We start from the raw sequence: 26194 nt of genomic DNA, 5'->3' as shown, positions 1-26194 counted from the left end.
ATTTTGGTATTGTTGGTATTAAATTAAAGTGAAATTTAGTTAAATAAATTGATCTATTCACCTATCAGTTGAAGTGTCTATTTTTTTAATTAATTCTGACGTGGCGTTCTGAATATAAATAAACTTAAAGACTTAACTATGGCTGTGGTGATCCTAACCTGAAACTAACAAATAATACAATTTGAGTATTGTAGCTATATTTGGGAAGTTGTGTAATTTCACATTATATTAAATTTTTTTTTTCTTTGTAAAGACATCTATGAATTTTGAAAATGTGAAAATCCGAGGACACATTCAGAGGGAGAGACTAAAGAACTACCAGCAGAGAGCAGAATGCAATTTCCAGATGGTGAGGCTTCCAGGTACACTAAGCTGTCAGGACAACCATCAACTCAACCCACAGCCTTGTTCTCTTATAATGGCATTTAATAATTGCACCTTCAACAAATGTAGTTGTGTCACAGTATCGTAATAGTATTTTTGATTTTGACCATATTACACACAGAAATGTATACTCGGTTCGACCTGTATGAGGAAACCAGCACACCTCACGAGATGGGTTTTTTTGTTTTGTTTTTTTTTTTTACTAGGATGGCGAAGACATGACCCACCCAACTCTGCCTGTGATACTAATAACCAATCTCACTCCTCATGCAAGGATTACAAACCAATCAGAGGCAGAGCAGGACGGGTTAAGACTTCGTCATCGTATTAAACAGATGGAACACTGGGGACCGCCAACGGCATCACGGAGCTTTTCGGATAGTAACCACAAGGTGATTGTTGTTACCACGGAGACATCCCCGATGAGGTCAACAGTGTTTCAGTTTACAGCAACGTGATGACTTCCTCAAAGCACTGACCGGGCAAAACTAAATTCTCATTAGCACAATATAATCAAGCCGTTTGTACAATAGAAAAGTGGCAGATTCACACTTCTAACCTTTGTGGGCACTTTTTTAGCAACTTCATTTAAGCCACATAGAAAAGAACTAAATCCTACCGGCAAAACGTTGCAGCGAGAGCGATAGAAGGTAAACGATATTAACGGCACAACCTTGTTTTCAGCGCTTGTTTACTCTGTAACTGATATGTGATTGCTAAAGATGGAAATGCCTATCATTTTTCATTCATACAATGGAGCTATGTGTATTTGTCCTTCCTTATACCGACAGAGAGGCTGAAGGCGATGGAGCGGTTGAAGCAGGTAACTTTACCCAGGCTAATGGCTGAATCTTCGACTTGTCTGTTTGGCTACGTTCTCATATGATAGCCTAAGACTTACCAGACTGTTCGTGCACCTTTAGTTTAACAGTCCATTTTTCAAATGGCATGCACTGTCCAACAAATTTGGGTGAACCTTTGAAGGGATGTGTGTGTATATTAAGTACATAAAAGCTTACATTGAAAGCATATCGTTTTTCTTTGTTAGTTGATTTTTAATTCTTACTTATGCATTTAACTGCATCCTCTGTGAATAATATTTCCCAGATCTCGAACTTAACCAACTTGATGCTGCTGTTTCCTTTCACCCAGATGCAAACTTAAAATTGAAATTAACAATTTCAGTCAGCATATGTTATCAGTTCTGTTGAAGGCAATGAGAGATGCATGGAGAAGCACTCTTAAACCGTAGATTTAACGTTCATGAACCAACTATTTCATATGACCCCTGATGAAGAAATGCCTCAACCAACTGAAAAAATGCACTTCAGAGAATATGCTAATGACTGATTTTCCAGATGTGTGCATGAATTTATTTATCCAAAATGACTAAGGGCATACATGGCTCAAAGCAAGTCAAATTAAAATGCTCACAGCAAGTAAAAAAAATAAGTTGTAAGTTAGCATGTCCCTTGAAAATATTCTCTTTATCTACAGTATAGCCTATGTCTATACACAGCTGTATGTATTGCTATGTTGTATTTTTTATTATCCTTTACTATTCTATTGTTTGTCTATTCTTTTGCCTTGGTTTCCTTGATCTTGTACAGCTTTTGAATCAATATAAAACTAATTAAAGAAGATCATAAAGAGTTGTGCTTGTAAAAGTCAAATGAAACTGTCAGCAGTCCTCACTATTTTGTTTGAATTACAGATGGAGGATGACTCCATCTACAATATGAGTCAGAGCAGAGAATATTCTGTTCCCCCACCTTTGCCCCTGACTTGTACTGCAGAACCATCAGAACTATATCAAGTAAGCCTATAAGTCAGATATTTTCCAAGTTAAACACAGTAAACTTTGTGCCACCATAGGGCATCTTACCATTCAAGCTGTTATTTTATCTCAGATAGTCTTGAAGCACAGCCGTTACCCACCCATCCTGCAGTCCAACTCTTGGACTCTAGCAGTTCCCTTTAAAGAGCAGCATCTCCACCGTACTCCAAGTGAATCTGTTGGAAACAACTACAGTCCACGGGCCCAGGACCTTAAAATGAATAAACTCCAGCGCAGACTACACATAAAGCCGACAGGACCTTGTATCCTTTCAAGTTCCTACTGTATTAAAACCTGGTCTCAGTGATGGAGAAACATCTGTGTGACAATATTTTTTTACTTTGGTATCTGATGATAATTTAGAATGTGAACACTCAACAATGCTTTGGAAACCTCTTAGAATCGATTATTGATCTTAATGAGGGTTTTAGCATGTACCCCACCTGGAAGGAAACAAGCCGTTACACAGAGGAGAAGGTAATTATACAGTTAAAGCAACATATCAGCTATACCTTATCTTTTATGAAGCCCTTGATCTGATATTGTTCATGCTTCACAGGGATACAGCATGTCATGTTTCAGTCTCACCTCGGCCAATGTCTAGACAGAGAAACATTCATGTTCCCAGCAGCCGGCCTATGAGTCCTGAAGGGCAGCTGGACATTATGTACAGCCAAGAGAAGAAGATGAGGTCCATGCAGAGAGAACCTGATGAGAGAGATCTGGAAGCAAGTATCAGTGAATTTAGTAATGAATGTGTCGGTTGCTTACTACAATTTCTAGAGTCTCCTTATACTGACACATTGTTGATCTTAAATTCACTCACACAGAGGTATATGTACTACATCACCACTGGTGTTCCCAGCTCTGTGCTGGCCCCCCTACCACAGCAACAGATGATGAACATTATGCGCTTGCTGCCTCCTGACACTGAGGATAGTGGTAAACACCTCCAGATTTTGAGGGCAAACATGGAAGAGGAAGTCAGAAGAGATTATTATTTCAGCCTCAAGAAGAGCATAGGTATAAAACAACTTTATTTAGATATCATAAGCATGTGCCAGTATCACTTTGATTTCATAGACTGTCTGAGCAAAACCAAACTACACTTCAACTTTTCAATCTATCACCTGCTGTCTCTATATGTCTGCTAGCACATTTTGTTGCTCAGAAATGTTATTTTTTCGTATAATATGTCCATATGGGTTTGAAAAGCTAGTCTCTGCAGTAAACAAATGTTTCTCTCTGTGATGAAATGCTTCCTTCGCCTTGAAATTAATAGTCTGTATTTTGTCTCCCATGTTGTTTCTTGTCAGTGGACTACATTCTAATGGACCCGTCTGAGCGCCAGCGGCTCTCCATAGCCAGCGTCCCCAAGCCCTTTCCCATGAGGGTGATCCGTGCACCAGTGCCCTGGGCAACTAGCTATAAGGAGGCCCACATGTGGCAAAGCCAACATCTATTTACTGTCAGTCACATTATGGTTCTGCTGCAGAATGTCTGGCTAAGCAGGTAATACAGAAATGTCTAGTACTGTGCATTCAGTGAGGGTTAGATTTTATTCATATATTAATTTATATCTTACTAGACAGTCTGAATATCTTCATCTCTCTTTATCCTCTATACGTGTGTGTGTGTGTAGATTTCACAAAACACATTTTTAGCCATAATTCTAGCATTAATATACTAATTATGACAAAATGTTGTCATTTCATTACTTCATTACTTTTCATGAAATTGCTTCAAAGTTTTCACCCCATATTGCAAGTTTGGACAGATATGGATGTAAACTGCAATTTTTCTGGCCTGCATATAGCCTTGAGGCGGTAATTCAAGATATTAAATGTAATTGTGTTTATCTTAAATAGAGGATTTATGCATCCAGCTTCTTAACACTCCTGCACAAGATCTTGTTCACTTCACACATATAATTTGATTTTTCTGAATTCATGTTGAGAAAAGGGCTTTTGTATTTATGTGAGTGTCTTTGTGTACATGACGTGCCATATTTTATAATAATTGTATTTTTTTTTATTGTGCACACAAATCAAGTAAATAAAAAATACAATTTTGTTATCTAATTTCAGCTTCTCATCCTTGAGATTTGTTCGACTGCAGGACCTTTTTTCCACCAGCCTCCCCCTCCTGCCATCAGAGTTTGAAGAGTTTGTCCACAGACAGTGCCAAGCCACAAGAGATGAACTGATCCAGAAGTGAGTATTTCCAGTTTTCTACACCATCTTAAAACAGCCAGTCTGTTAGTTAGAACATAAGGCGATGTCCCGTCTTAATCATTGTATTGTGTCTTCTCATTGATGCCTATAGTATGTACACAACCAAGAGAGCTAATCCTCTTGTAGTCTCATGTTTCCACCATGTCCACTTTGTCAGAGCCATGTCAGGCTGCCTTTCAGGGGATTGCTTTACACAGTGCCTCACCTAAGATTCTATTGCATCCTTTGTGCTTGCCTGTTGTATAGCCTGTTAGACCACGTAGCGGCCCCATAGGATGTCTGCCTGCGTGGCTGAAATATGAGCTGTTGTAATTTGTACAAAATAGCTCACTTTTGTTTATTTTCATGTTCCTAATTTGCACTCACTTGGAAACCATTATTCTGCAATGTCTCAGTTTCCCATGCCAGCCATATTCGATCCAGAGGACATGTGTCTCTATGGGGTTTTGTCAGTACAAACTAGGGAGTAAATAATGGATATAATAACTGCACTAACAAGTGCAGTCAGCACAGTCACGTTCAGGTATTCTATTACCCTCAATGCTCTTGGAAGGGGATTGTGATTACAGCAAGAGTTAAGACTACCAGCGTTACTTGATGCAAGTCTGGTTCAGGCACACATTTCAACTAGATTTGTGAGTTTGAGTTTCCAGGTCAGAATAACTTTTTTCAAAGCACCAGTCTAGTTTTCGCTTTTTCTGAATCAGTTCTTCACCCAAATTTTTGTGTTGTGATCTCCAAAATATTTTTCTTAACTTACACCTCTGTTGATGGGTAATTTTTTTGTTGTTGAGCTTTTATAGGGAAAAAAAAAACTTAAATTTACTACCGAACTTATCACAATCCTCTTCTTTAAGGTGGCTGCCTCAGTGCGCATCACTGTTTGACACCTTCAAGGACCTGTGGTTGCCCCTTATACCTAAGAGTGAGCAGGTGGCTCCAGTAGCTGTTCAGGAATTCTTCAGCTGTGTGGCTGCTCTCATGTCATTTCAGCTCCGAAGCTTGGTAGTAGAATCATTACAGGACCTGTTATATTTCCTCACTATGTATGAGGTTTGTACAAAAGTTTGAGTCATTACATTTTTAAAAAAACATGTTAAAATAGAACTGTGTGAATGGACCAGCCAAATCTACTATTACTTTTCAGACTTGAGATCCATTTTTTTCTTTGTTCTTCAGGACGGCAACGATTTTGGCGAGCAGTTTGATGAGCTGAAGTATGTCCAGTCTCAGATGCTGCTGGTTAAGTTACAAGTGAATGAACCTCACATTGACTTCAGTCCAAGCTTTCAGGAGTGTTGGGAGCTCATCCACAGAGCCTTCATGGAAATCATTAAGAGTGCTGAGAAGCTCCCAAGGGTACAATATTCCTTCAGCACCTCAAGTCTTAATGATCCTGTTGCTGTCTATTTTCTGTGACACAACACACAGTGCCTTTTCTGTTTTTATGCAACAAAAGTGTGTATAACCTGTGACTGATATGCTTTGGCCAGGTGGAATGTAACCTCTTTCCAGATATCAAGAACTTGTACCTCCGCACTGTCAGTCTTGATGAGTCGCTGGTTACAAATGTAATCAGCAAAGCCAAGGATGTTTTCCACAAAAACACTGTGGGACCTAAAAAGTAATAACAAATCCACTGAATTTATGTCAATTATTCTGACATACCAGTAAGTGTGAATTAAATTATTACCTACTATATCTCATTCTTCAGGTATTTGAATTCGTATCAAAAGTACAGCAACCTACTGGACCAATCAGCAAAGCAGGAGATATCAGCTTTTCTCAAAGAAAAGCACTCATTAGAAGGACTTACCAAGGTAATTTAATCTTTCCCTCTGAAATCTACTCTAAACATTTTTTGTTTTCAGCTGGCATTTGTCACCTGTTTGCTTTGCCAAAGTTCTCTGTGCCTTTCTCAATCTTCAGAAAATTGAGAGCGTTAATCGCTTGTGGAAGGAGATTGCCTCGCTGCGTGTTATGGTACCCCTGTCCATGTTTTGTCTGTGTGCTGGCAAGCTTAATGATGACCTGTGTGACCGTGCTGAGAGACTGAAAGAAAAAATCATCATGTTCGAGGTGGACGAGAACCGAGAGCTTAATAAGGGGTGAGGGGAAACTTTCTTCCTCCTCAAGCTTTTTTAACCATGGAAAGTATCTTATAGATTCAATATATCATTTCTTTTCTTTGTTTGGTATAACCAGCACCCATGCATAGACTAAAGAGACAAAATATTCACCTCAAACTAATGTTCTTTCCCAGGATCTGTCAAAAGTATGATGAGATTACTGAGACCATCAGATGCCCCCCAAAAACCACGGAAGAGTTGGTGTCTCTTGACAAGTATATCAAAAAGACCAGTGATGTGACTATTCACAAGCTAATAGATGAGATTGATGAGGCAGCATACCGCCTCAGCTTCCTCTTGGACTATGCCACTCTACCCTGTATGTAAAACCTCTTGTGGTATTTGCAGTTGGAGTCAAAAGAAAAGACATGTAACATATGCAAATATCACTATGGATGACAGTCTCTTCTTCTCCTCTTCCTTAGCTGATGACCTGAGACTGAACTCCTGTGTTTTTCGGTGGCCTAATCAGATCCTGACGGAACTTGAAGACAGCAAGACTCGTCTGGCAGCCACGAGGGAACAAACTGAGGATTATCTGCGAACAAGGTTATCGAATGAACACTTCTTATTGCCACATAGGCCTGCATATGTGGCAACCTCCGCAGCTGAAAGTGCACATACAAATAGTTTGTCCCATTTAAGCTTCAAACAGAGTTTTTTGGCTTCAAGAAGTGCAGTAAATTCAAATTTATATTCAAGTTCAGCTCTTCCAAAACCTACAGATGATGTCACACTGAAAATGTTCTCATTTTTACTTTTTTCACATCCCTCTTATAGAAAATTACTGACATGTATAGGAATGATTGTTTTATGACTGTTAATTATTGGCCGCAGTCAGTGCTCTCTGATGCACCAAACTAACTATATAGTCTCCAAAGCCCACAACTGAAATGAAACCTGCTATATTTCCATTTGACTGTCTCAGAATATTAGATTTTGAGCAGAGGTTACGGAATGTGGATGAGGAGATAAAGGCCTTTAAGAAGAAGGACGTGATGAATGTGGAAGAGATGAAGAACAACGTGAGAAATCTCACTCAAATTACGGCCAATCTGGAGGCTGCTCTCACTGAGCTAGAGGTAAGAGACACTGGACTCTTACATACAAGCCTAAAATACATGTTTTTGATCAGACAAATACACATGTGGTTATCCTTATAGATCTTACCTCATCCTCAAAGTCATGTTTCAGGTGTTAGCTGGAAAATGTATATACTGTTGTCATTTCTACAGTATATCAACAATGAGCAGACTTTGCTGGAGAAGGACCAGAGCCAGTTTCCAATGCTCCAAACACTGATTGCTGACAAACAGCCATATGAACAGCTCTGGACCACAGCACTAAACTTTCAGAGCATGTCAGAAGAGTGGATGAATGGTAGGTGACTTGGATTTGAAAACTACACTTATTTTTTTTATTTTGTTTGTGTTTCACTGCATTTTAAAAGCTCTAAAAGGCATAATAATGACTCATGGCACATGGCAAGCATAAACATGGGTGTACTTCCACAATACTTAAACTCTTAGGTCCTTTCCTACACCTGGATGCTGAGAAAATCTCTGATGAGCTGGACGTCATGTGGAGGACCATGCATAAACTGACTAAGTCTTTCTCTAATCTTCCTGGGCCTTGTCGTGTGGCCAAAAGCTTCAAAAGCAAGATAGACCAGTTCAAGCAGCACCTACCGATCCTGATGACCATCTGTAACCCTGGAATCAAAGACCGCCACTGGGAAAAGGTCACCTTAATTGTCCTTTTGCTTCACCAGATCAGCTGACACTGATAGAAATCCAGTGTCCGATTCACTCTGTAAGGATCCATGAAACTAATGTGAATAATTTATGCGTCTGCAGATTAGCAGCATTGTGGGCTTTGATGTCAAACCGGATGTGAATAGTTCGCTGCTGAACATGTTGGATCTGGGGCTTTCTAAATTCTCTGATAAGTAAGACAATCATGTATTAATACATGTAAGGAACAGAATGAATGTACTGTGTGGAGGAAAGCTTGGCTTGTAAGAAAAATGACCCCAAGTTTATGTTAATCATACATTTGCTGAGTCATGGTAACATTCTTTGTGATCAGAAGGTGATGGATTTTTCTTTGGGTTTTTCTGCACCTCTACCCTAGGTTGGAAGAGATTGGAGCTTCAGCCAGTAAGGAGTACTCTCTGGAAAAATCCATGGAAAAAATGAGGAATGAATGGAATGACCTCCAATTCTCTTTCACTCAGTACAGAGATACGGTATGACAAAGACATGTACAATCCCATACTTTCATAATAAATGTACCACAAGCTGAAATTCTCTAATACTGTGACTCTTACATACAATAACATGTTAGTATCTGCTGAAAAATGCTGTTAAGTGCACTAAATCTCTGTGTCGAATTTGTTAATATTATTATTGAAATGTTGTATTCTATCATATGCCAAAAAAAAAACAACAAAACAATATGTACGATATCTGTTGCTCTTCCTGCTTTCTAAATATTGATATTGGCAAAGACCATTGAAAAACCCATACCCTTGACCACTATTCATAAATGCTGAAATATATCAATAAACTGATATGTCGTTTAAGTTGCCGCCCAGGAATTATTGCCACCTGTGAGTGTTGACATAAACATGTTCTGTCATAGGATACCAAAATTGTGTCAGCAGTGGATGACATCCAAGTGCTTCTTGATGACCACATTATAAAGACGCAGACCATGCGAGGTTCACCTTTCATTAAGCCAATAGAGACTGAATGTAAGGTAAGACACTGAAAAATAAATCCCTCTTGTTCCCTTTAAGTGTTGAAGTATTGATGAAAGGGATGAAACCTTTGCTGAGTGGATCACTGGGTATGAATAGTAGATGTTGCCATAACAAACTTGACTTAGGTAAGAAAACTGGATGTTCAGTTTCTTTCTTTGCTTAAAGAATGAAACAATGATGCTCAGTCATCATACTGTACTACATCGCGTTTTCAAATATGATGAACTTTCAAATTAGTGATGACTAGCACATACTGTATCACTCCTTTTGCTGTAGGATAGATATGGGTGTTTTACTGCATCTATCCTACAAGCAGCCATGGATGAATTATTGTTACAATCAACAATCTGACACAATGTAGTATTTTGACATTTTAATCTTTGCAACCAAAAATGCATATTGAAGTCAAAAAGCCAAAATTCAGTGTACATAAAATGAGTTTGAACTAAAGCCATGTGTTTGCATTTAGAGATGATCTGAGCAGGTGGAAATGCAGACATAATTTCATGGCAGATCAAGTAACAAAACTGCCTGTTCCCCAATGACTGGTGTCACTCTATACACCAGTGAAAGTGGCTTTGTTAGGAGCCATAAAATTACCATAAAGATGGTTTGAGGAATGCAGGCTATTAGAATTACTGCACATTAATCTTCTAAATCAACATCTATTTTTATGGACTTGCTTTTAAAAATGTTTTGTTGACACTACTGTTTTTGTGTACTGTATCATCTTTACTTACTTTTTACTTTACCTTTTTGGGAGTTCTTGTTTTTAATAATTCATTTCTTATGTATGATGTTGGCTTATGTAGGATTTTTGTTTCAACTATGAGATACAACAATAACTCGTTGTTGCCATGATGCCGTTATTCTCACCACTACTTTCCCCCCTAGCAATGGGAGGACAAGCTGCTAAGTATGCAGGACATCATTGACTCCATGTTGAGGTGTCAAGTGACTTGGCTATACCTTGAACCCATCTTCAGCTCTGAAGACATCATTGCCCAGATGCCTGAGGAGGGACGCAAGTTTGCCATTGTGGACAGCTACTGGAAGAACATCATTGCTGAAGCGGTAAGATCCTCTTGACACATGACCTTTTGTTTAGTTTGTAAAAATAGAGTCTCATGTTACATCATTTCACTGGTCCAGGTTAAGGACACACGTGTGCTAGTGGCTACAAGCCAGCCCAACATGCTGGAGCGGCTGCAAGAGTCCAATGTGTTTCTAGATGACATCCAAAAAGGCCTCAATACATATCTGGAGAAGAAGAGGCTCTTTTTCCCCAGGTTTTCACCATTAGTACTAGCATTAATAGAACATTATAACAGATGACACAGTGATCACTTTTACATTTTAACGTTCTTTCTACAGGTCTTGTCAATTGGTTGTTTTGTTTCCTCTCTCCTCTTCATCTTCATCACATTCTTAGGTTCTTCTTTTTGTCTAACGACGAGCTGCTGGAGATCCTGTCGCAGACCAAAGATCCACTGTGCGTGCAGCCCCACCTGAAGAAGTGTTTTGAGGGCATTGCCAAACTAGCATTTACAAAGGACTTGGCTATCACTGGCATGATCAGCTCTGAGGAGGAGACTGTGCCCTTCATAGAAAAGATTTATCCAGCCCAAGCCAAGGTATAGAACACAGTGTTTTTATGCAGAATTCCTGGAGATGTTTCATATATGTCTACATTAAATTGATATATATAGTATCAATCAAGTATCATATGTATTTCTTTTGTTTTTTGTTCTTTTTTTGTTTCTGTTTTGTTAGCAAATTGTACTTTGCTGGATATGACATAGTGGACTACAGTGTGTGATGACTGTTTAATATTTAAGGGTATGGTAGAAAAATGGCTGCTGCAGGTGGAGAACCTAATGCTCAGGAGTGTTCGACATGTCATTCATCAAGGAGTAATTCAGTATAAAGAGGTATTTTGAGATATAACTTCATTTTTTAATCTATGATGGTTGACTGACACTAAATGTAGGCATGTTGCAGCTATTCTGAGGACTGGAATAGTTTTATTTTATGAATAGTATGACTTTTAAAACCGGCCGTTAGTTCTTCGGTGCAGTATTGAAATGTTTGGTGATAAACAGTGATTAATAAAGTTATTGTAAATTGTCCATTATTACCATTTATACTGTGTCAGATTCAGCCTTTTTCATGGGTATAAACGGCATAAAAATCTCATCTCTACTGTGTAATACTTTCTGTAGGTGCCCAGGAAGAAGTGGGTGTTGCAGTGGCCTGGGCAAGTTGTTATTTGTGCCTCCTCCATCTTTTGGACCACTGAAGTATCTGAAGCCATCCAAACCAACTCTCTGCCTGTCAGTTTTTGAATACATCAGTACACCCACTGCTAACTGCCACCAGGAAGACAACATCCAAGCCCCAAAATTATTAGACTTGATTAGATTATTTAACCTGTGTACTGATTTTTCTTTCCTCCCAAAGGCCTATGTGGAGAAGTGCAATGCCCAGATTGCTGATATTGTGGAGCTGGTGCGTGGAAAGCTGCCAGGAGGGGCAAGGATGACCCTTGGTGCTCTTACTGTTATAGATGTTCATGGTAATATAATTATTTTAATTCTTAAATTACACTTCAGCTTGCAGAAAAATCTTAGATTTTTGTTCCTTTCCTAGCTCGAGATGTTGTGGCAAAACTGGCAGAGGACCACATCTCCTCGCTGAATGATTTTGCATGGATTTCTCAGCTTCGTTACTTCTGGGAGGATGAAGAAGTGATGCTGCGCATGATAACCACCTGCTTGAAATATGGCTATGAATATCTGGGCAATTCACCACGTCTTGTTATCACTCCACTTACTGACCGCTGCTACAGGTGACTTACAGTTCATTTGATTTCTTATCTTTGGTTGTGGATGGCATACTGTAAGATATAGTGCGATAGTGAAAATTACTGTCCCCAGATTCTAACATATTGTAACTCAAATGTCTAGGATGTACAGTTCTTCGATTGTATTGTTCAGTCAAATTACTTAACTTAATAACAGAACTCTGATGGGGGCTTTGAAGTTGAACCTGGGGGGAGCTCCTGAGGGTCCTGCTGGGACTGGCAAGACTGAGACCACAAAAGATCTGGCAAAAGCTTTGGCAAAACAGGTATACATTAAAAGCATAACATATTAGTAAAACATTGATATGCAGTTTGTGTTTTTTTTCTTAATACTGACATTAAAATTATTATTTGTGTCTAGTGTGTGGTTTTCAACTGCTCTGATGGTCTGGACTACAAGGCCATGAGTAAGTTCTTCAAAGGACTGGCTCAGTCTGGAGCTTGGGCCTGCTTTGATGAGTTTAATCGTATTGAGGTGAGTACAATTATTATTATACTGATGGCATTCAGAGAGTCCTATGAGGCTTAAAAATCTGTGTGTATCTGGTAAATCATACGATCCAAATTCCCTATCTGGTTCAACTAAACACTAGCTAAAAAATTAATAAAATCCAGTGAAATGAGACTTTGTATTTTGCCTTTTTGTTGTATTGAAAAATGTTAATGATAATGGATGGTTTGGCCTCTTCAATAATAACTCGAATTAAGAGTCCCTGTAGATTTGGAATCGGGTTTGCACAACCACATATTAACAAAAGCTTCTCCACTTAGACACATAGTCAGATAGAGATCAACTCAGCAGGATGTGGAGATCTTAACAAAGAGAGTAACTGGACAGACTACAACAAAAACTTGTTGCTAGAGTTTAAAAAAGAGAGATATAATTTAATATATAACTCCAGTCTTGTCTGTGTTCCACTGGCTCATTTCATGTCTTGCATATTAGTTTACAAATTTGTTTACTTAATTCCTTGTATTGTGTTTGTGTTTGTGTCACAGGTGGAGGTGCTCTCTGTGGTGGCTCAGCAGGTCCTCTGCATACAACAGGCCATTGCCAAGAATCTGAAGACCTTCCTGTTTGAGGGGACGGAGCTGTCCCTCAACCCAACCTGCTCTGTGTTCATCACCATGAACCCTGGTTACGCCGGCAGGGCTGAACTCCCCGACAACCTGAAGGTAAATTACTTTAATGCTGCCGTGTTGTCTTCAACATTGCTCAACAGAGTAGAATGTGATGACGATGAAGAAGAAATTGGAAAAGTGAAAAGTGAGATAATAAGATGCTGGAACATCATGTTTATCCATCAGTCTTGTCTTGTTGCAGGCTCTTTTCCGTACAGTGGCTATGATGGTGCCAGACTATTGTCTCATTGGAGAAATCTCATTATATTCCATGGGCTTTATTGAATCTCGCAGGTATATGTGAATGGTGTCCTGGACAAAATTTTTAACATATTTTTTCTTGGGCTATACACCTAATTGGTTCATTTGTTGATCTTCATACATCCCAAATTTTGCTTCCAGTCTGGCCCAGAAAATCGTGGCCACCTACCGTTTGTGCTCTGAGCAGTTATCTTCCCAACACCACTATGACTATGGTATGCGAGCTGTGAAATCTGTGCTGACTGCAGCGGGAAATCTGAAGCTGAAGTATCCAGAGGAGAATGAGAGCGTGCTGTTGCTTAGGGCGCTGATGGACGTCAACATGGCCAAGTTTCTTGCGCAGGATGTGCCACTGTTTCAGGTTACACATTTTGCCCCATATCCAATTGCAGCTTGTGTTTTTCCATGTATGCATCAGTTGATTTACCAATTAATCTGTTCAATTCTCCCACTTTGGCAGGGTATCATCTCTGATTTATTCCCTGGTGTGGTTCTTCCCAAACCAGACTATGACCTCCTCTTGAAGGCTCTTAATGACAATATTGCAAAGCTCAATCTCCAACCTGTCCCATGGTTCATTGGCAAAATTATTCAGGTACCAAAGAGGGGTATTGCTTAAGACTTAGGAAATTTTGTTTGGTTAATTCTTAAAGTATACTTTAACCCATAACTGTACTCAAAATTTGATTTGTGATTGTGTATAGGTGTATGAGATGATGTTAGTACGCCATGGTTTCATGATAGTAGGAGACCCTCTAGGAGGAAAGACCTCTGCATATAAAGTTCTTGCTGCTGCTCTGGGAGACCTTTATAAAGGTGAGTATACCAGTTAGCATTTATCATCTAGTTCCCACCATGTTTTTATTATATTTTATGAAAGGGATAAAGCCTTATAATATTTTAACAATTATTGTTGATAAGAGTTTAATTTTTTCTCAATCATTTTTTTCAGCCAAGCTGATGGAGGAGTTTGCAGTGAATTACTGCATCATCAACCCCAAGGCCATCACCATGGGCCAACTGTATGGGTGTTTTGATCCAGTCAGCCATGAGTGGTCTGATGGTGTGCTGGCCACCTCCTTCAGGGATCAGGCTATCTCCACCTCAGAAAATCGACAGTGGATCATCTTTGATGGGCCCATTGATGCTGTCTGGATTGAGAATATGAATACTGTTCTGGATGACAACAAGAAGGTACTGGTCATTTTGATGACACTTCCCAACAAGTGCTGGCTGTATTGAATGACAGTTGACTTGGACATTTTTCATTTTTGTAAGGGATTTGCCTAATCCTCTGTCTTGTTCGCTTAATTTCCTACTAGCTTTGTTTGATGAGTGGTGAGATCATCCAGATGAGTCCCAAGATGAGTCTGATCTTCGAACCTGCTGACCTGGAGCAAGCCTCTCCGGCTACTGTCAGTAGGTAAGCAACACAGACATTAGCTGCAGCAGCAACTGTAGAAAGTCAAGAAGAAAGAAAGCACTCGTTTTGAGAGTTTTAGAAATGTTACTGTATTCAATGTAACCCTATGTCTTAAGGTGTGGTATGATCTACATGGAACCTCAGCAGCTAGGTTGGTCTCCACTCAGAGATTCCTACATGAGCACACTACCTGAAAGCCTGAGCACTGAACACAGAGAACTGGTGAGATGACAAACATGCATGTCTTCACCAGCTCACCAATGGTCTTGGTTTTGATTACCCTTCTTCAAGATATTGTGATGTGATGTGATATATCTGCCTTTTCCCCCCACAGATAGTGGACCTGTTTGATTGGCTAGTTCAGCCCTGTCTGGACTTTATAGACAGGGAGTGTCGCTATGTTGTTCAAACATCTCCTATTCACTTGGCCTATAGTCTAATGAAGTTGTACACCTGCCTCATGGGTTAGTGAGAATGACATTTAATTGATCATTTATACATATTTCTTTTGTCCATGTGTGTGAGTGTTAACATTTCTGTCTACACCCAGATGAAATTTCTGTGTCAGAAGCCAATGGTACACAGATGTCCAGCCAGCAGATAACCATGTGGCTGCAGGGTCTGTTCCTATTCGCAGTCGTGTGGACTGTGGGTGGGACTATCACCGGGGACAGTCGTAAGAAGTTTGATATGTTCTACCGCAATTTGATCATGGGCCTGGATGATGAGTACCCTCGACCTAAGAGTATCAAACTCAAAAAGAACAACATCTTCCCTGAGAGAGGTCACAAGATAACTATGTATATAGTTACTATACCAATAGCTTATAACTTTTTAACATTATTAATACATGATGTTCACTTATTGTTTTGCAGGCACTGTCTATGACTACTACTTTCATAAAGATGGACAAGGACAGTGGAATGTGTGGACTGATTCAATAACAAAGGAGGAAAACATCATTCCAGCCGGAGCCAGTGTGAGTGTGTGTATGTCACAGAGGTTACTGCTGCTAAAGATTCCACTGAGGATGTCCATGTTCGCTGAGATTCTGCTTATTTTTAAAAGGTGTCAGACCTCATCATCCCAACCATGGAGACGGCACGTCAGCTTTTTTTCCTACGTACCTATCTGCAACATGAAATACCCATGCTGTTTGTCGGGCCCACTGGCACCGGCAAATCTGTCATCAACAAAAGCTTCTTGGTAAAGCTCCCTAAAGAGCAGTACACACCAAACTGCATCAACTTCTCAGCCCGAACCTCAGCAAATCAGACTCAAGACATCATTATGGCCAAGCTGGACAGAAGGAGAAAGGGAGTGTTCGGACCTCCTATGGGAAAGAAGTGTGTCGTCTATGTTGGTAAATCCCGTACTGTTGGGTTAAAGTCGATCATTGAATAGGGTGTCAAATGTTTGATGAACATTTATTTATTTTTATTATTATCGCTTCTGAATAGATGATCTGAACATGCCAGCTAAAGAAATCTATGGAGCCCAACCCCCAATCGAGCTGTTAAGGCAGTGGATTGACCATCATCACTGGTACGATAAGAAGGACACTTCTAGACTAAACATAGTGGATGTGCTGTTTCTGTCTGCAATGGGGCCTCCCGGTGGTGGGAAAAATGACATTACAGGTACACTGTTGGCATAATTATTTGGTATGAGTAATTTCTTTTTTTTAAAAACGCAGCAATGATAAGGGTCACTGTAACTGATAAAATATTTTAAATGCTAGGCCGCTTCACTCGCCACTTGAATATCATCTCAATTGATTCCTTTGATGATGAAACACTGACCAAGATATTCAGCTCCATTACTGACTGGCACTTCAGCAAGGGCTTTGATGCCTCCTTCTACAGGTAACTTCTCAAATATGCATTATAATGTCATTCAGCAGTAGAATTGTGTTGTAAGCTATTTTTGTACAGAAAGACTGTATTTTGTCTGATGTCAAAGGCTAGGCAAAATAATGGTCCAGGCTACTATGGCAGTCTATAAGGATACCATGGACAGCTTCCTCCCCACCCCATCTAAATCCCACTACATCTTTAATCTGCGAGATTTTGCTCGAGTGATACGAGGTGTGCTCCTGGCTCCACATACACACATGCAGGTATGAGCGGGAACAATAACGAAACGTTTAAATGAATTGTTCTGAAGAGCTGTATCATGTATGTCAGCTATGTTTGTCAGGAAGGAGACAAATTGATCCGCTTGTGGATCCATGAGGTCTATCGTGTTTTCTATGATCGACTCATTGACAATGAAGACAAGGAGACATTCTTTGCCATCGTTAAAGAGAGAACATCAAGCTTCTTTAAGCAGAGCGTGGAAAAGGTACACTCTCTCTCAAGGCATAATTTTGTCATTTTGGATTTTCCAATTCTAATCAAATATGACCAGGATAAAAATGCCCTTTGAAGCTTTAGTAGTTTTAGTAGCTGTGGGTCAGATTAAAGGGTTTCTGCCATAATGTCCTTCGAAGGCAAACTGCAGTAACTATGCTAACAATGAAACTGAAAAAAAATGCCTTCAGAGTTTTTTAACTGTCCAGCCAAATGTGTTACATATAATACCTATTTGTAAAATTTATTTAAACCTATTTTTTGTGTTGGATAAATTTGCACAGAATATATCATAGAATATAATTAAGTTCCTGTCTTAAAATAATAAAAATAATCTGTGCTTATAAACATTAAAATTGTTGTAATGCTTTGTAATAAAATATGAATTAGCTATACACAGAGTGCAATGAAACACCTGATTATGGCTGTATTATCTGCTCCCTGTAACACCTAAAATACAGGAGCGATAGAGAGAGAAAGGGGAGGGGACTGTCAATCTGTAAACTCAGTCTCAGTCTTCAGAATGCCAGACCCAAAACATGAACAACACACAAACAAAATGTTGGAAAAGCTTCTGATTTGTGTAGTGTATTGTGAACTAGATTTATAACTCTGGCTTCTATGTTTAATCCTGAAATCTCCCCCATTGTTGTCTAGCTCCTGAGCCATCTCAGCCCAGATGGCAAGGCAGCTGACGAGAGCATTCGCAGCTTGTTCTTCGGTGACTATGCCAAGCCTGATTCTGATGTTAAAGCCTATGATGAAATCACAGATTTGTGTGCCTTGCAAGAGGTGATGGAGTTCTACCTGGATGAATACAACAGCAGCAGCAAAGCACCCATGTCCCTTGTAATGTTCAAATTTGCCATTGAGCACATTTCTCGCATCTGCCGTGTGCTGAAACAGGACAATGGCCACCTTCTACTCGTCGGCATTGGTGGTTCAGGGCGTCAGAGCACCACTAAGCTAGGTACCTTCATCAATGATTACGTCCTGTTCCAGATTGAGTTGACCAAGAACTACAGCATGTCAGAATGGCGTGATGACCTGAAGCGGATAATGCTTAAAGCAGGCATCGAGGGAAAGTACCTGGTGTTCCTTTTCTGTGACAGTCAAATTAAAGATGAGGCCATGTTAGAAGACATCAACATGCTGCTTAACACTGGTGATGTGCCTAACATCTTTGCTGCGGATGAACGTGCTGACATCATAGAAAAAGTGCAGGGAATTGCACGGATTGAGGGCAAAAAAATTGATGCCACTCCGCTCTCAATGTACAACTTCTTCATTGACCGTGTGAAGGCAAATCTTCACATTGTGCTAGGTAGGCATCTTTACGTGTCCTTTTTATGATAGTAAGGGTTTTTTTGTAATAGTAAGTTTTTATTACATACTGGTAACTAGAAATTAATGTATTCAACAGCCATGAGTCCTATTGGTGATGCGTTCAGAAACCGCCTCAGGATGTTCCCCTCTCTTATCAACTGCTGCACCATAGACTGGTTCCACGCGTGGCCAAATGATGCCCTGGAGATGGTGGCCCACAAGTTTCTAGAAGATGTGGAAATGGACAGTGACATCAGACTGGAGTAAGGTCATAAAAAGGATACAAAAAATTAGTACTCATTCAAGTTGCTTAACAGTGATATTTACTTCATTTGTATCCAGCACTGTGTAGTATGCCTGTTTTTTTTTCTTTGATCTCAGGGTGGTGGAGATGTGCAAGACCTTTCAGACAAGTGTCAGAGAAATGTCTCAACGGTATTACTCCAGACTGAGGAGACACAACTATGTCACACCTACCTCTTACCTTGAACTTATCCTCACCTTCAAGACTTTGCTCAATGTCAAGAGGACTGAGGTGGATACTGCGAGGAACCGCTATATTGTTGGTCTACAGAAACTGGAGTTTGCTGCATCTCAGGTGAAGTGCTCTGCTGTAATATTATTTGAATATTGCCTTGTTTCTTTGACAAAAAAATTGATATTGACACAACATCCAATTTGACACAATGTCTACAGGTGTCAGTGATGCAGGAGGAGCTGACAGCCTTGCAGCCAGAGCTCATCCAGACCTCAGCTGAAACAGATAAGATGATGGTTAAGATAGAGGGGGAAACAGTGGAGGTGGATGCTAAGAAAGAACTTGTATCTGCTGATGAGAAAGTGGCTAATGAAGCAGCAGCTGCAGCCCAAGCCATTAAGGTACTCATCTATTTTAAGAGCCACTGCAAAAATGTTCATAATTTATGTAGTGTTCGAGTCATTGTTTTCAAGATGTTAAAAATTATATGGTATGTATTTGCAGTATTTTGGTTTCCCTCACTCACAGACACTGACACTTGTGTACTGGTTGTCTTTCAGGATGAGTGTGAGGGAGACTTGGCAGAGGCAATGCCTGCATTGGAGGCCGCCCTGTCAGCCCTGGACACCTTAAAACCTGCAGATATTACAGTAGTTAAGTCTATGCAAAACCCACCAGGTCTAGTCAAACTAGTAATGGAGTCCATCTGTATTATGAAGGGCATCAAACCTGAGAGAAAACCCGATCCTAGTGGCTCAGGTAAGAGCATGACTTTGAGAGTATCTTTTTACGTAGCGTCATTCTCTTTGACAAAGGTTTATATTATAATTTTGAAATATACAAATATTCAGTTCAATAATAAATATGCAAATAATTACTGTTTCATATGATGCAGGTAAGATGGTTGAGGACTTCTGGGGCCCTTCAAAGAAGCTCCTTGGAGACTTAAAGTTTTTGGAAAGTCTTAAAACGTATGACAAAGACAACATCCCTGCACCATACATCAAGAAAATCAGAGACAAATTTATCGACAACCCTGAGTTCCAGCCCTCTGTTATTAAAAATGTCTCCTCGGCTTGTGAGGGTCTCTGTAAATGGGTGCGAGCAATGGAAGTGTATGAGCGTGTAGCTAAGGTTGTAGCCCCCAAGAAGGAGAGACTGAAACTGGCTGAGGATGAGCTGGCTGTACAGATGGAAATGTTGACTGTGAAAAGGGCTGAGCTGAAAGAAGTTGAGGACAGACTGCAGAACCTGAATGATGACTTGGCTGCCATGATTAACAAGAAGAAGGAGTTGGAAGACAACATTGAATTGTGTTCTCAGAAGCTGATCAGGGCAGAGAAGCTGATAGGAGGATTGGGTGGGGAGAAGGACAGATGGACAGAGGCTGCAAGGCAACTAGGGAAGAGGTATATTGAAATATACTCTATATTAATCTTCACTAATTGCCATGATGTGTGGTGTAGTGTGCCTGAAGTTTAGTATTAATTAGATTGGTACTATATTTCCCTTTTGCAGATACACCAACCTGACAGGTGACATTCTCCTCTCCTCTGGAACTGTATCTTACCTTGGGGCATTTACAGTAGACTATCGTATAGAGTGCCAGGAGCAGTGGCATATCCTGTGCCAGGAGAAGAAAATTCCATGCTCTGAGCACTTCACCCTCAGTAACACCCTGGGTAACCAGGTAGCCATCAGGGCATGGCAGATTGCTGGACTGCCAGTGGACTCCTTCTCCACAGATAATGGTATCATTGTGTTTAACTCCCGCCGGTGGCCTCTGATGATTGACCCCCAGGGTCAAGCCAACAAGTGGATCAAGAACATGGAGAAGGCTAATAAACTAGCTGTCATCAAACTGTCAGATGGCAACTATGTGAGAATCTTGGAGAACTGCATCCAATTTGGAACTCCAGTTCTTTTGGAGAATGTGGGAGAGGAACTTGATCCAGTACTTGAACCTGTATTGCTGAAGCAGACCTTCAAACAGCAGGGTGTTGAGTACATGAAGATAGGAGAGAATATTGTAGAATATTCTAAAGACTTTTTGTTCTACATGACCACTGGACTGAGGAACCCACATTACCTCCCAGAGGTGGCTGTCAAAGTCTGTCTGTTGAACTTTATGATCACACCACAAGGCCTACAGGACCAGCTTTTAGGGCTTGTAGCAGCCAAAGAAAAACCTGAGCTGGAAGAGAAGAAGAACCAGCTAATTTTGGAGAGTGCTGCCAACAACAAGCAGCTGAAGGAAATTGAGGATAAGATCTTACAAGTGCTCTCCTCTTCTGAAGGGAACATCCTGGAGGATGAGACTGCCATTAAAGTCTTGTCATCCTCCAAAATCCTCTCTGAGGAGATCTCAGAGAAGCAGAAAATTGCGAGTGTCACAGAGAAAGAGATTGATGACACTCGCATGGGTTATCGTCCTGTGGCTGAACACTCATCCATTTTGTTTTTCTGCATTTCAGAATTGGCCAATATTGAGCCCATGTACCAGTATTCCCTGACCTGGTTCATCAACCTCTACCTCTGTTCTATTGCTCAGAGCTTGAAGAGTGATCATGTAACTGAAAGAATCAACAACATTGTTGAGCACTTTACCCTCAGCATTTACAATAATGTGTGCCGCTCACTTTTTGAGAAGGATAAGCTGCTTTTCTCCCTGCTGCTCACTGTAGGCATCATGCAGGGCAAGGGCCAGGTTGATGACCAAGTCTGGCGTTTCCTTCTAACAGGTGGCATTGCTTTGGATAACCCATACCCCAACCCTGCTCCAGAATGGCTCTCTGACAAATCCTGGTCTGAAATCGTCAGGGCATCCAAACTTCCAAATTTGGGTGGTTTCTTTGAACATGTCCAAGACAACATCCCCAAATGGAAGAAGCTCTATGATTCAGGAAAGCCCCATCAAGACCAGTTACCTGACCAGTGGAGTGATTTGGTGGGGATGGACAGAATGATTGTAATCAGGTGCTTCAGGCCAGATAAACTGGTTCCTGCAGTGCAGGATTTTATAATAGATAATATGGGACAGGCTTACATTGAACCACCCACCTTTGACCTGGCAGGGAGTTACAAAGACTCCAACTGTTGCTCTCCTCTTATTTTTGTGCTGTCACCAGGATCTGATCCAACTGCAGGTGATTAATCAAAGACTAGTGACCTTCTACATTCTAACATACACTATCTAGTCAAACTGCACATTGCAATTCAATACAGGAGGAAAGTTCAGAAGAAATGTTTTGTTTTTGGATACAAAAAGTCTTTAACAGAGTATTGCATTATTTCTTCAGGTCTGCTGAAGTTTGCTGATGATCTAGAAATGGGGGGCAGTAAGACCCAAACCATTTCTCTTGGACAGGGACAAGGACCCATAGCAGCTCAGATGATTGAGAAAGCCATCAAAGAAGGCACCTGGGTAGTACTGCAGAACTGTCACTTAGCTACTAGCTGGATGCCCACTCTAGAGAGGATCTGTGAGGACACCATCACCCCAGAGAACACACATCCTAGCTTTAGGTAACATATTATAAGCAGCTAGTTTAACTGAAACATGGTATTGCATATAGAAGACAATAAAAGCAAGTATCTGTTCTTCTTCCCAGGTTGTGGTTGACCAGTTATCCATCAGACAAGTTCCCAGTCAGTATCCTGCAGAATGGGTTGAAGATGACAAATGAGCCTCCTAAGGGAATAAGAGCCAACCTGTTGCGTTCCTACTTGAGTCACCCAATCTCTGACCCTACCTTCTTTGGTAGCTCTAAAAAACAAGTCATTTGGCAAAAGCTCCTGTTTGGTCTCACCTTCTTCCATGCTCAAGTACAGGAAAGAAGGAACTTTGGGCCTCTGGGTGAGAAATACAGACTGTAGTTCACATCTGCTGTTTGACATGTGCAGGATGAAATGTCCTTTTAACCTGGATCACTTTAATGCTGTTTTTTCCTTGCATTTTGAGATTTTAAATACTTAAAACACTTGTAGTTAATATGTATACTGTACCATTATTTTGTGATTATAAGTTGTTGTTGTCTGTTTTCTCTCAGGTTGGAATATTCCATATGAGTTTAATGAGTCTGACCTGAGAATCAGTATGAGGCAGATCCAAATGTTCCTGGATGAGTATGATGAGGTTCCGCTGGAGGCCCTCACATACCTCACAGGTGAAAATGTCATTGTTGTTAACAGTGCACAAATCACTCCCCCATCTCTCTTTGCATATCTAAAAAACTTTCAAGGTTCATTTGTTATTCTATGACACAAGGTTGCACAACAGAACACAGGCTGTACACCTTTTGTGCTACAAATAAAAACATTTTTTCTATGGATGAGTTGAAATGTCTTACAGTCTTACAGAGTGTCCTTGGATTTCAAATTTTATTTTGCCCTTCAATGATTTCTTTTCTTCATTTCTTAGGCGAGTGCAACTATGGTGGCAGGGTGACAGATGACAAAGACAGACGTCTGCTGCTGTCGCTACTGTCCATATTCTACAGTTGGGAGCTGATAGAGCAGGAGTGCTACCACCTGTGTGAGGGAGATCTGTATTATGTTCCAGCTCATGGCCCCTATCAGGTACTGTCAGAGCTCAGACTCAGTTCCTTATTAATGCAGCAGCATGCGACTGTCATATCCATCATTATCAGTCATGTCATGATATAAAGAAGCTGTCTTCTTACATCATTACTGCTAATGTAAATGCAGGGTTACATTTCCAATAAACTAAACAGCAGCTGGATTAATGGTTTTAATCACAGAGAGTAATATTTGTTTGGAATGAAATTCCTGTTTGGCCTCAAGAGTACAGTGTTGCTATAGGTAATGCTTTTGTCACCCTAACTAATAACGAAATTAATTTTCACAAATGATTTTCTTTATTCCAGGTGTACGTTAACTACATTCGCAGTCTTCCCATTTGTGCTGACCCTTGTGTGTTTGGACTTCATAGCAACGCTGACATCACAAAAGATAATCAAGAGACCAATCAGCTCCTGAAAGGAGTACTGCTGACTCTGCCCAGGCAGACGGGAGGCGGGGCTAAGTCTCCTCAGGTTTTGTTGCCTGCTGTCTGAACTACTTTGGCTTATGCTAAGTTTCTAAGGCAACACTGCAATATGTGTGAACGTGTCTCTTATTATCATACTTTGTGTTGTCATCTGTTCATGTTGTAGGGGGTCGTAGATGAACTTGCAGAAGACATACTATCTAAGCTCCCAGAAGACTTTGACCTTCAAATGGTGATGGATAAATACCCAGTCATGTATGAGGAGTCTATGAATACAGTTTTGAGACAGGAAGTCATCCGCTTTAACAGGTAATAACATCTTGTGCAGCTATGCAGTCAGATATTCATGTTGGAAATGACAAACTGTAACAACCAATAACTCATTCATCAGTTTGTGCAGGACACACTAAGGAAACCCTTTAAAGCTATGACAACATTAATCTCTCCTCTTGACAGACTCACTTATGTGGTGCGCGTCAGCTTGGTAAACATCCGCAAAGCTTTGAAGGGCCAGATTGTTATGTCTGCTGAACTTGAGAACGTCTTCAACAGCATGCTTGTGGGCAAGGTGCCTGCTATGTGGGCAGCTAAGTCATACCCCTCTCTCAAGCCAATGGGGAGCTATGTGACTGATCTCTTAGCCAGGCTGCAGTTCCTACAAGTAAGAATTATGATTGCTATGATTCACACAGACCTCAAGTGAAGGTAAAATATTTGGAATATGACTGCCAAAATGAACAGCATGTAGACTAAGTGTTAAGTTAGGGAATTAATCTGAATAATAATTAATAATAATAATGGATAAAATTGATAAAATTAACCAATCCACTACATTCAGATTAAAGCAGGACTGGTTTTATAGAGAATAGTTTTTTGTACACTAATATATATGCATATGCTGGGATGTCTTGACAGGACTGGATAGATAACGGCCCACCTACAGTCTTCTGGCTCTCTGGCTTCTACTTCACTCAGTCATTTCTTACTGGAGTGGCTCAGAATTTTGCGAGGAAGTACACCATCCCCATAGACTACATTGGCTTTGAATTTGAGGCATGTATTGCTAATCTTTCTCAGTGTCTTTGGTCATGTTCATTCAACCATAATAATTTTTTTTAGGAATATATTGGGTGAATATTAACATTTGGAGTTATGTTCCAGGTTACCAAAGAGGAGACCCACATGGATGAGAAGCCAGAAGATGGGGCCTATGTAACAGGTCTTTTCATGGAGGGGGCACGCTGGGATAGACAGAACATGGTCATCGGAGAGTCCCTCCCCAAGATCCTTTTTGACTCCTTGCCCATCATCAAGCTCAAACCAGGGGAAATGGACAAGTTTCAACATGAAAACATCTACGTTTGTCCTGTTTACAAAACCAGCGCCCGTAGAGGGACTTTGTCCACCACCGGGCACTCCACCAACTACGTCCTGTCCATCGAGCTGCCCTCTGACCAGCCACAGAAACACTGGATTAACCGCGGAGTGGCATGTCTCTGCCAGCTGGATGACTAAGAACTCCTATCAGCCGATTCACTATGTTCAACCACTGCACTGTATTTGCCAAAGAAAATCTATGTGTTTGTAAGCCAAAGTAACAGGTGTAATCTGACACAAGTAGAGGTTCTATGTGTAAGCACATTTTTCAAATATTGGCAGCAATGACCACAGTCAAAGTGTCTCATTTTTCATAGGATGAAGTCTTACGGTAATATTTTGTCTTGAAGACAAAAGAGTTTTACAACCTACGATACGTATAAAACGGATTTGAGCTCACGGATTCTCTGTTACATTTATTGTCAGTGGTGTCTATATTTTACACTAAGCTGGTGCATGTTAAAAATGTATTTACTGAAAGATACTGAGAGTACAGCGGTTTAATGTATTTATAACAACCAAAGCTGGTACTGGTATGTATTTGCACTGTGATGCACTTTACAGCTGTATTTTCTGTATTGTTCTTTTTGTTTCAGAGTTGGTACAAACATGACAATAAAGTCAACATATTCTCAAA

At 40.3% G+C, this 26194-nt stretch overlaps 1 protein-coding gene across 4 annotated transcripts; it reads left to right on the top strand.

The window, feature by feature from the left end:
* Window positions 1-293: 293 nt before the first annotated feature.
* On the top strand, window positions 294-26194 carry dnah3 (dynein axonemal heavy chain 3). Of its 4 annotated transcripts, XM_046416701.1 has the most exons (64): window positions 451-1034; window positions 1176-1207; window positions 2099-2200; window positions 2295-2484; window positions 2653-2698; window positions 2781-2949; window positions 3052-3244; window positions 3538-3733; window positions 4309-4434; window positions 5313-5508; window positions 5635-5814; window positions 5949-6079; window positions 6170-6275; window positions 6385-6563; window positions 6719-6903; window positions 7010-7133; window positions 7513-7666; window positions 7820-7964; window positions 8114-8325; window positions 8441-8532; window positions 8718-8832; window positions 9228-9344; window positions 10243-10422; window positions 10501-10637; window positions 10781-10982; window positions 11187-11279; window positions 11571-11681; window positions 11809-11923; window positions 11998-12196; window positions 12369-12477; window positions 12573-12686; window positions 13211-13387; window positions 13536-13627; window positions 13736-13955; window positions 14055-14189; window positions 14299-14410; window positions 14547-14788; window positions 14917-15017; window positions 15134-15239; window positions 15352-15481; window positions 15568-15801; window positions 15893-15996; window positions 16086-16380; window positions 16478-16657; window positions 16759-16882; window positions 16980-17136; window positions 17217-17360; window positions 18026-18692; window positions 18792-18957; window positions 19076-19292; window positions 19391-19573; window positions 19733-19931; window positions 20068-20581; window positions 20691-20707; window positions 21647-22318; window positions 22472-22697; window positions 22784-23028; window positions 23222-23338; window positions 23593-23750; window positions 24059-24226; window positions 24347-24489; window positions 24637-24841; window positions 25096-25233; window positions 25342-26194. In XM_046416701.1, exons 2-64 carry the CDS (start codon window positions 1190-1192, stop codon window positions 25693-25695), a joined length of 11178 nt encoding a protein of 3725 aa, XP_046272657.1. In that variant the 5' UTR covers window positions 451-1034; window positions 1176-1189; the 3' UTR covers window positions 25696-26194. The 4 variants fall into 4 exon arrangements, with proteins under 4 accessions (XP_046272659.1, XP_046272658.1, XP_046272656.1 ...); XM_046416700.1 differs by having other exon boundaries at window positions 450-1034; window positions 20691-22318; XM_046416703.1 differs by lacking the exons at window positions 22472-22697; window positions 22784-23028; window positions 23222-23338; ... (4 more) ...; window positions 25096-25233; window positions 25342-26194 and having other exon boundaries at window positions 294-1034; window positions 21647-21741; window positions 21857-22052.

This window comes from Scatophagus argus, chromosome 17 (assembly GCF_020382885.2).
Source record: "Scatophagus argus isolate fScaArg1 chromosome 17, fScaArg1.pri, whole genome shotgun sequence".
Taxonomy (NCBI): domain Eukaryota; kingdom Metazoa; phylum Chordata; class Actinopteri; family Scatophagidae; genus Scatophagus; species Scatophagus argus.
Note: the sequence above shows the minus strand (reverse complement) of the source record. Positions and strands in the feature narration are given on the sequence as shown.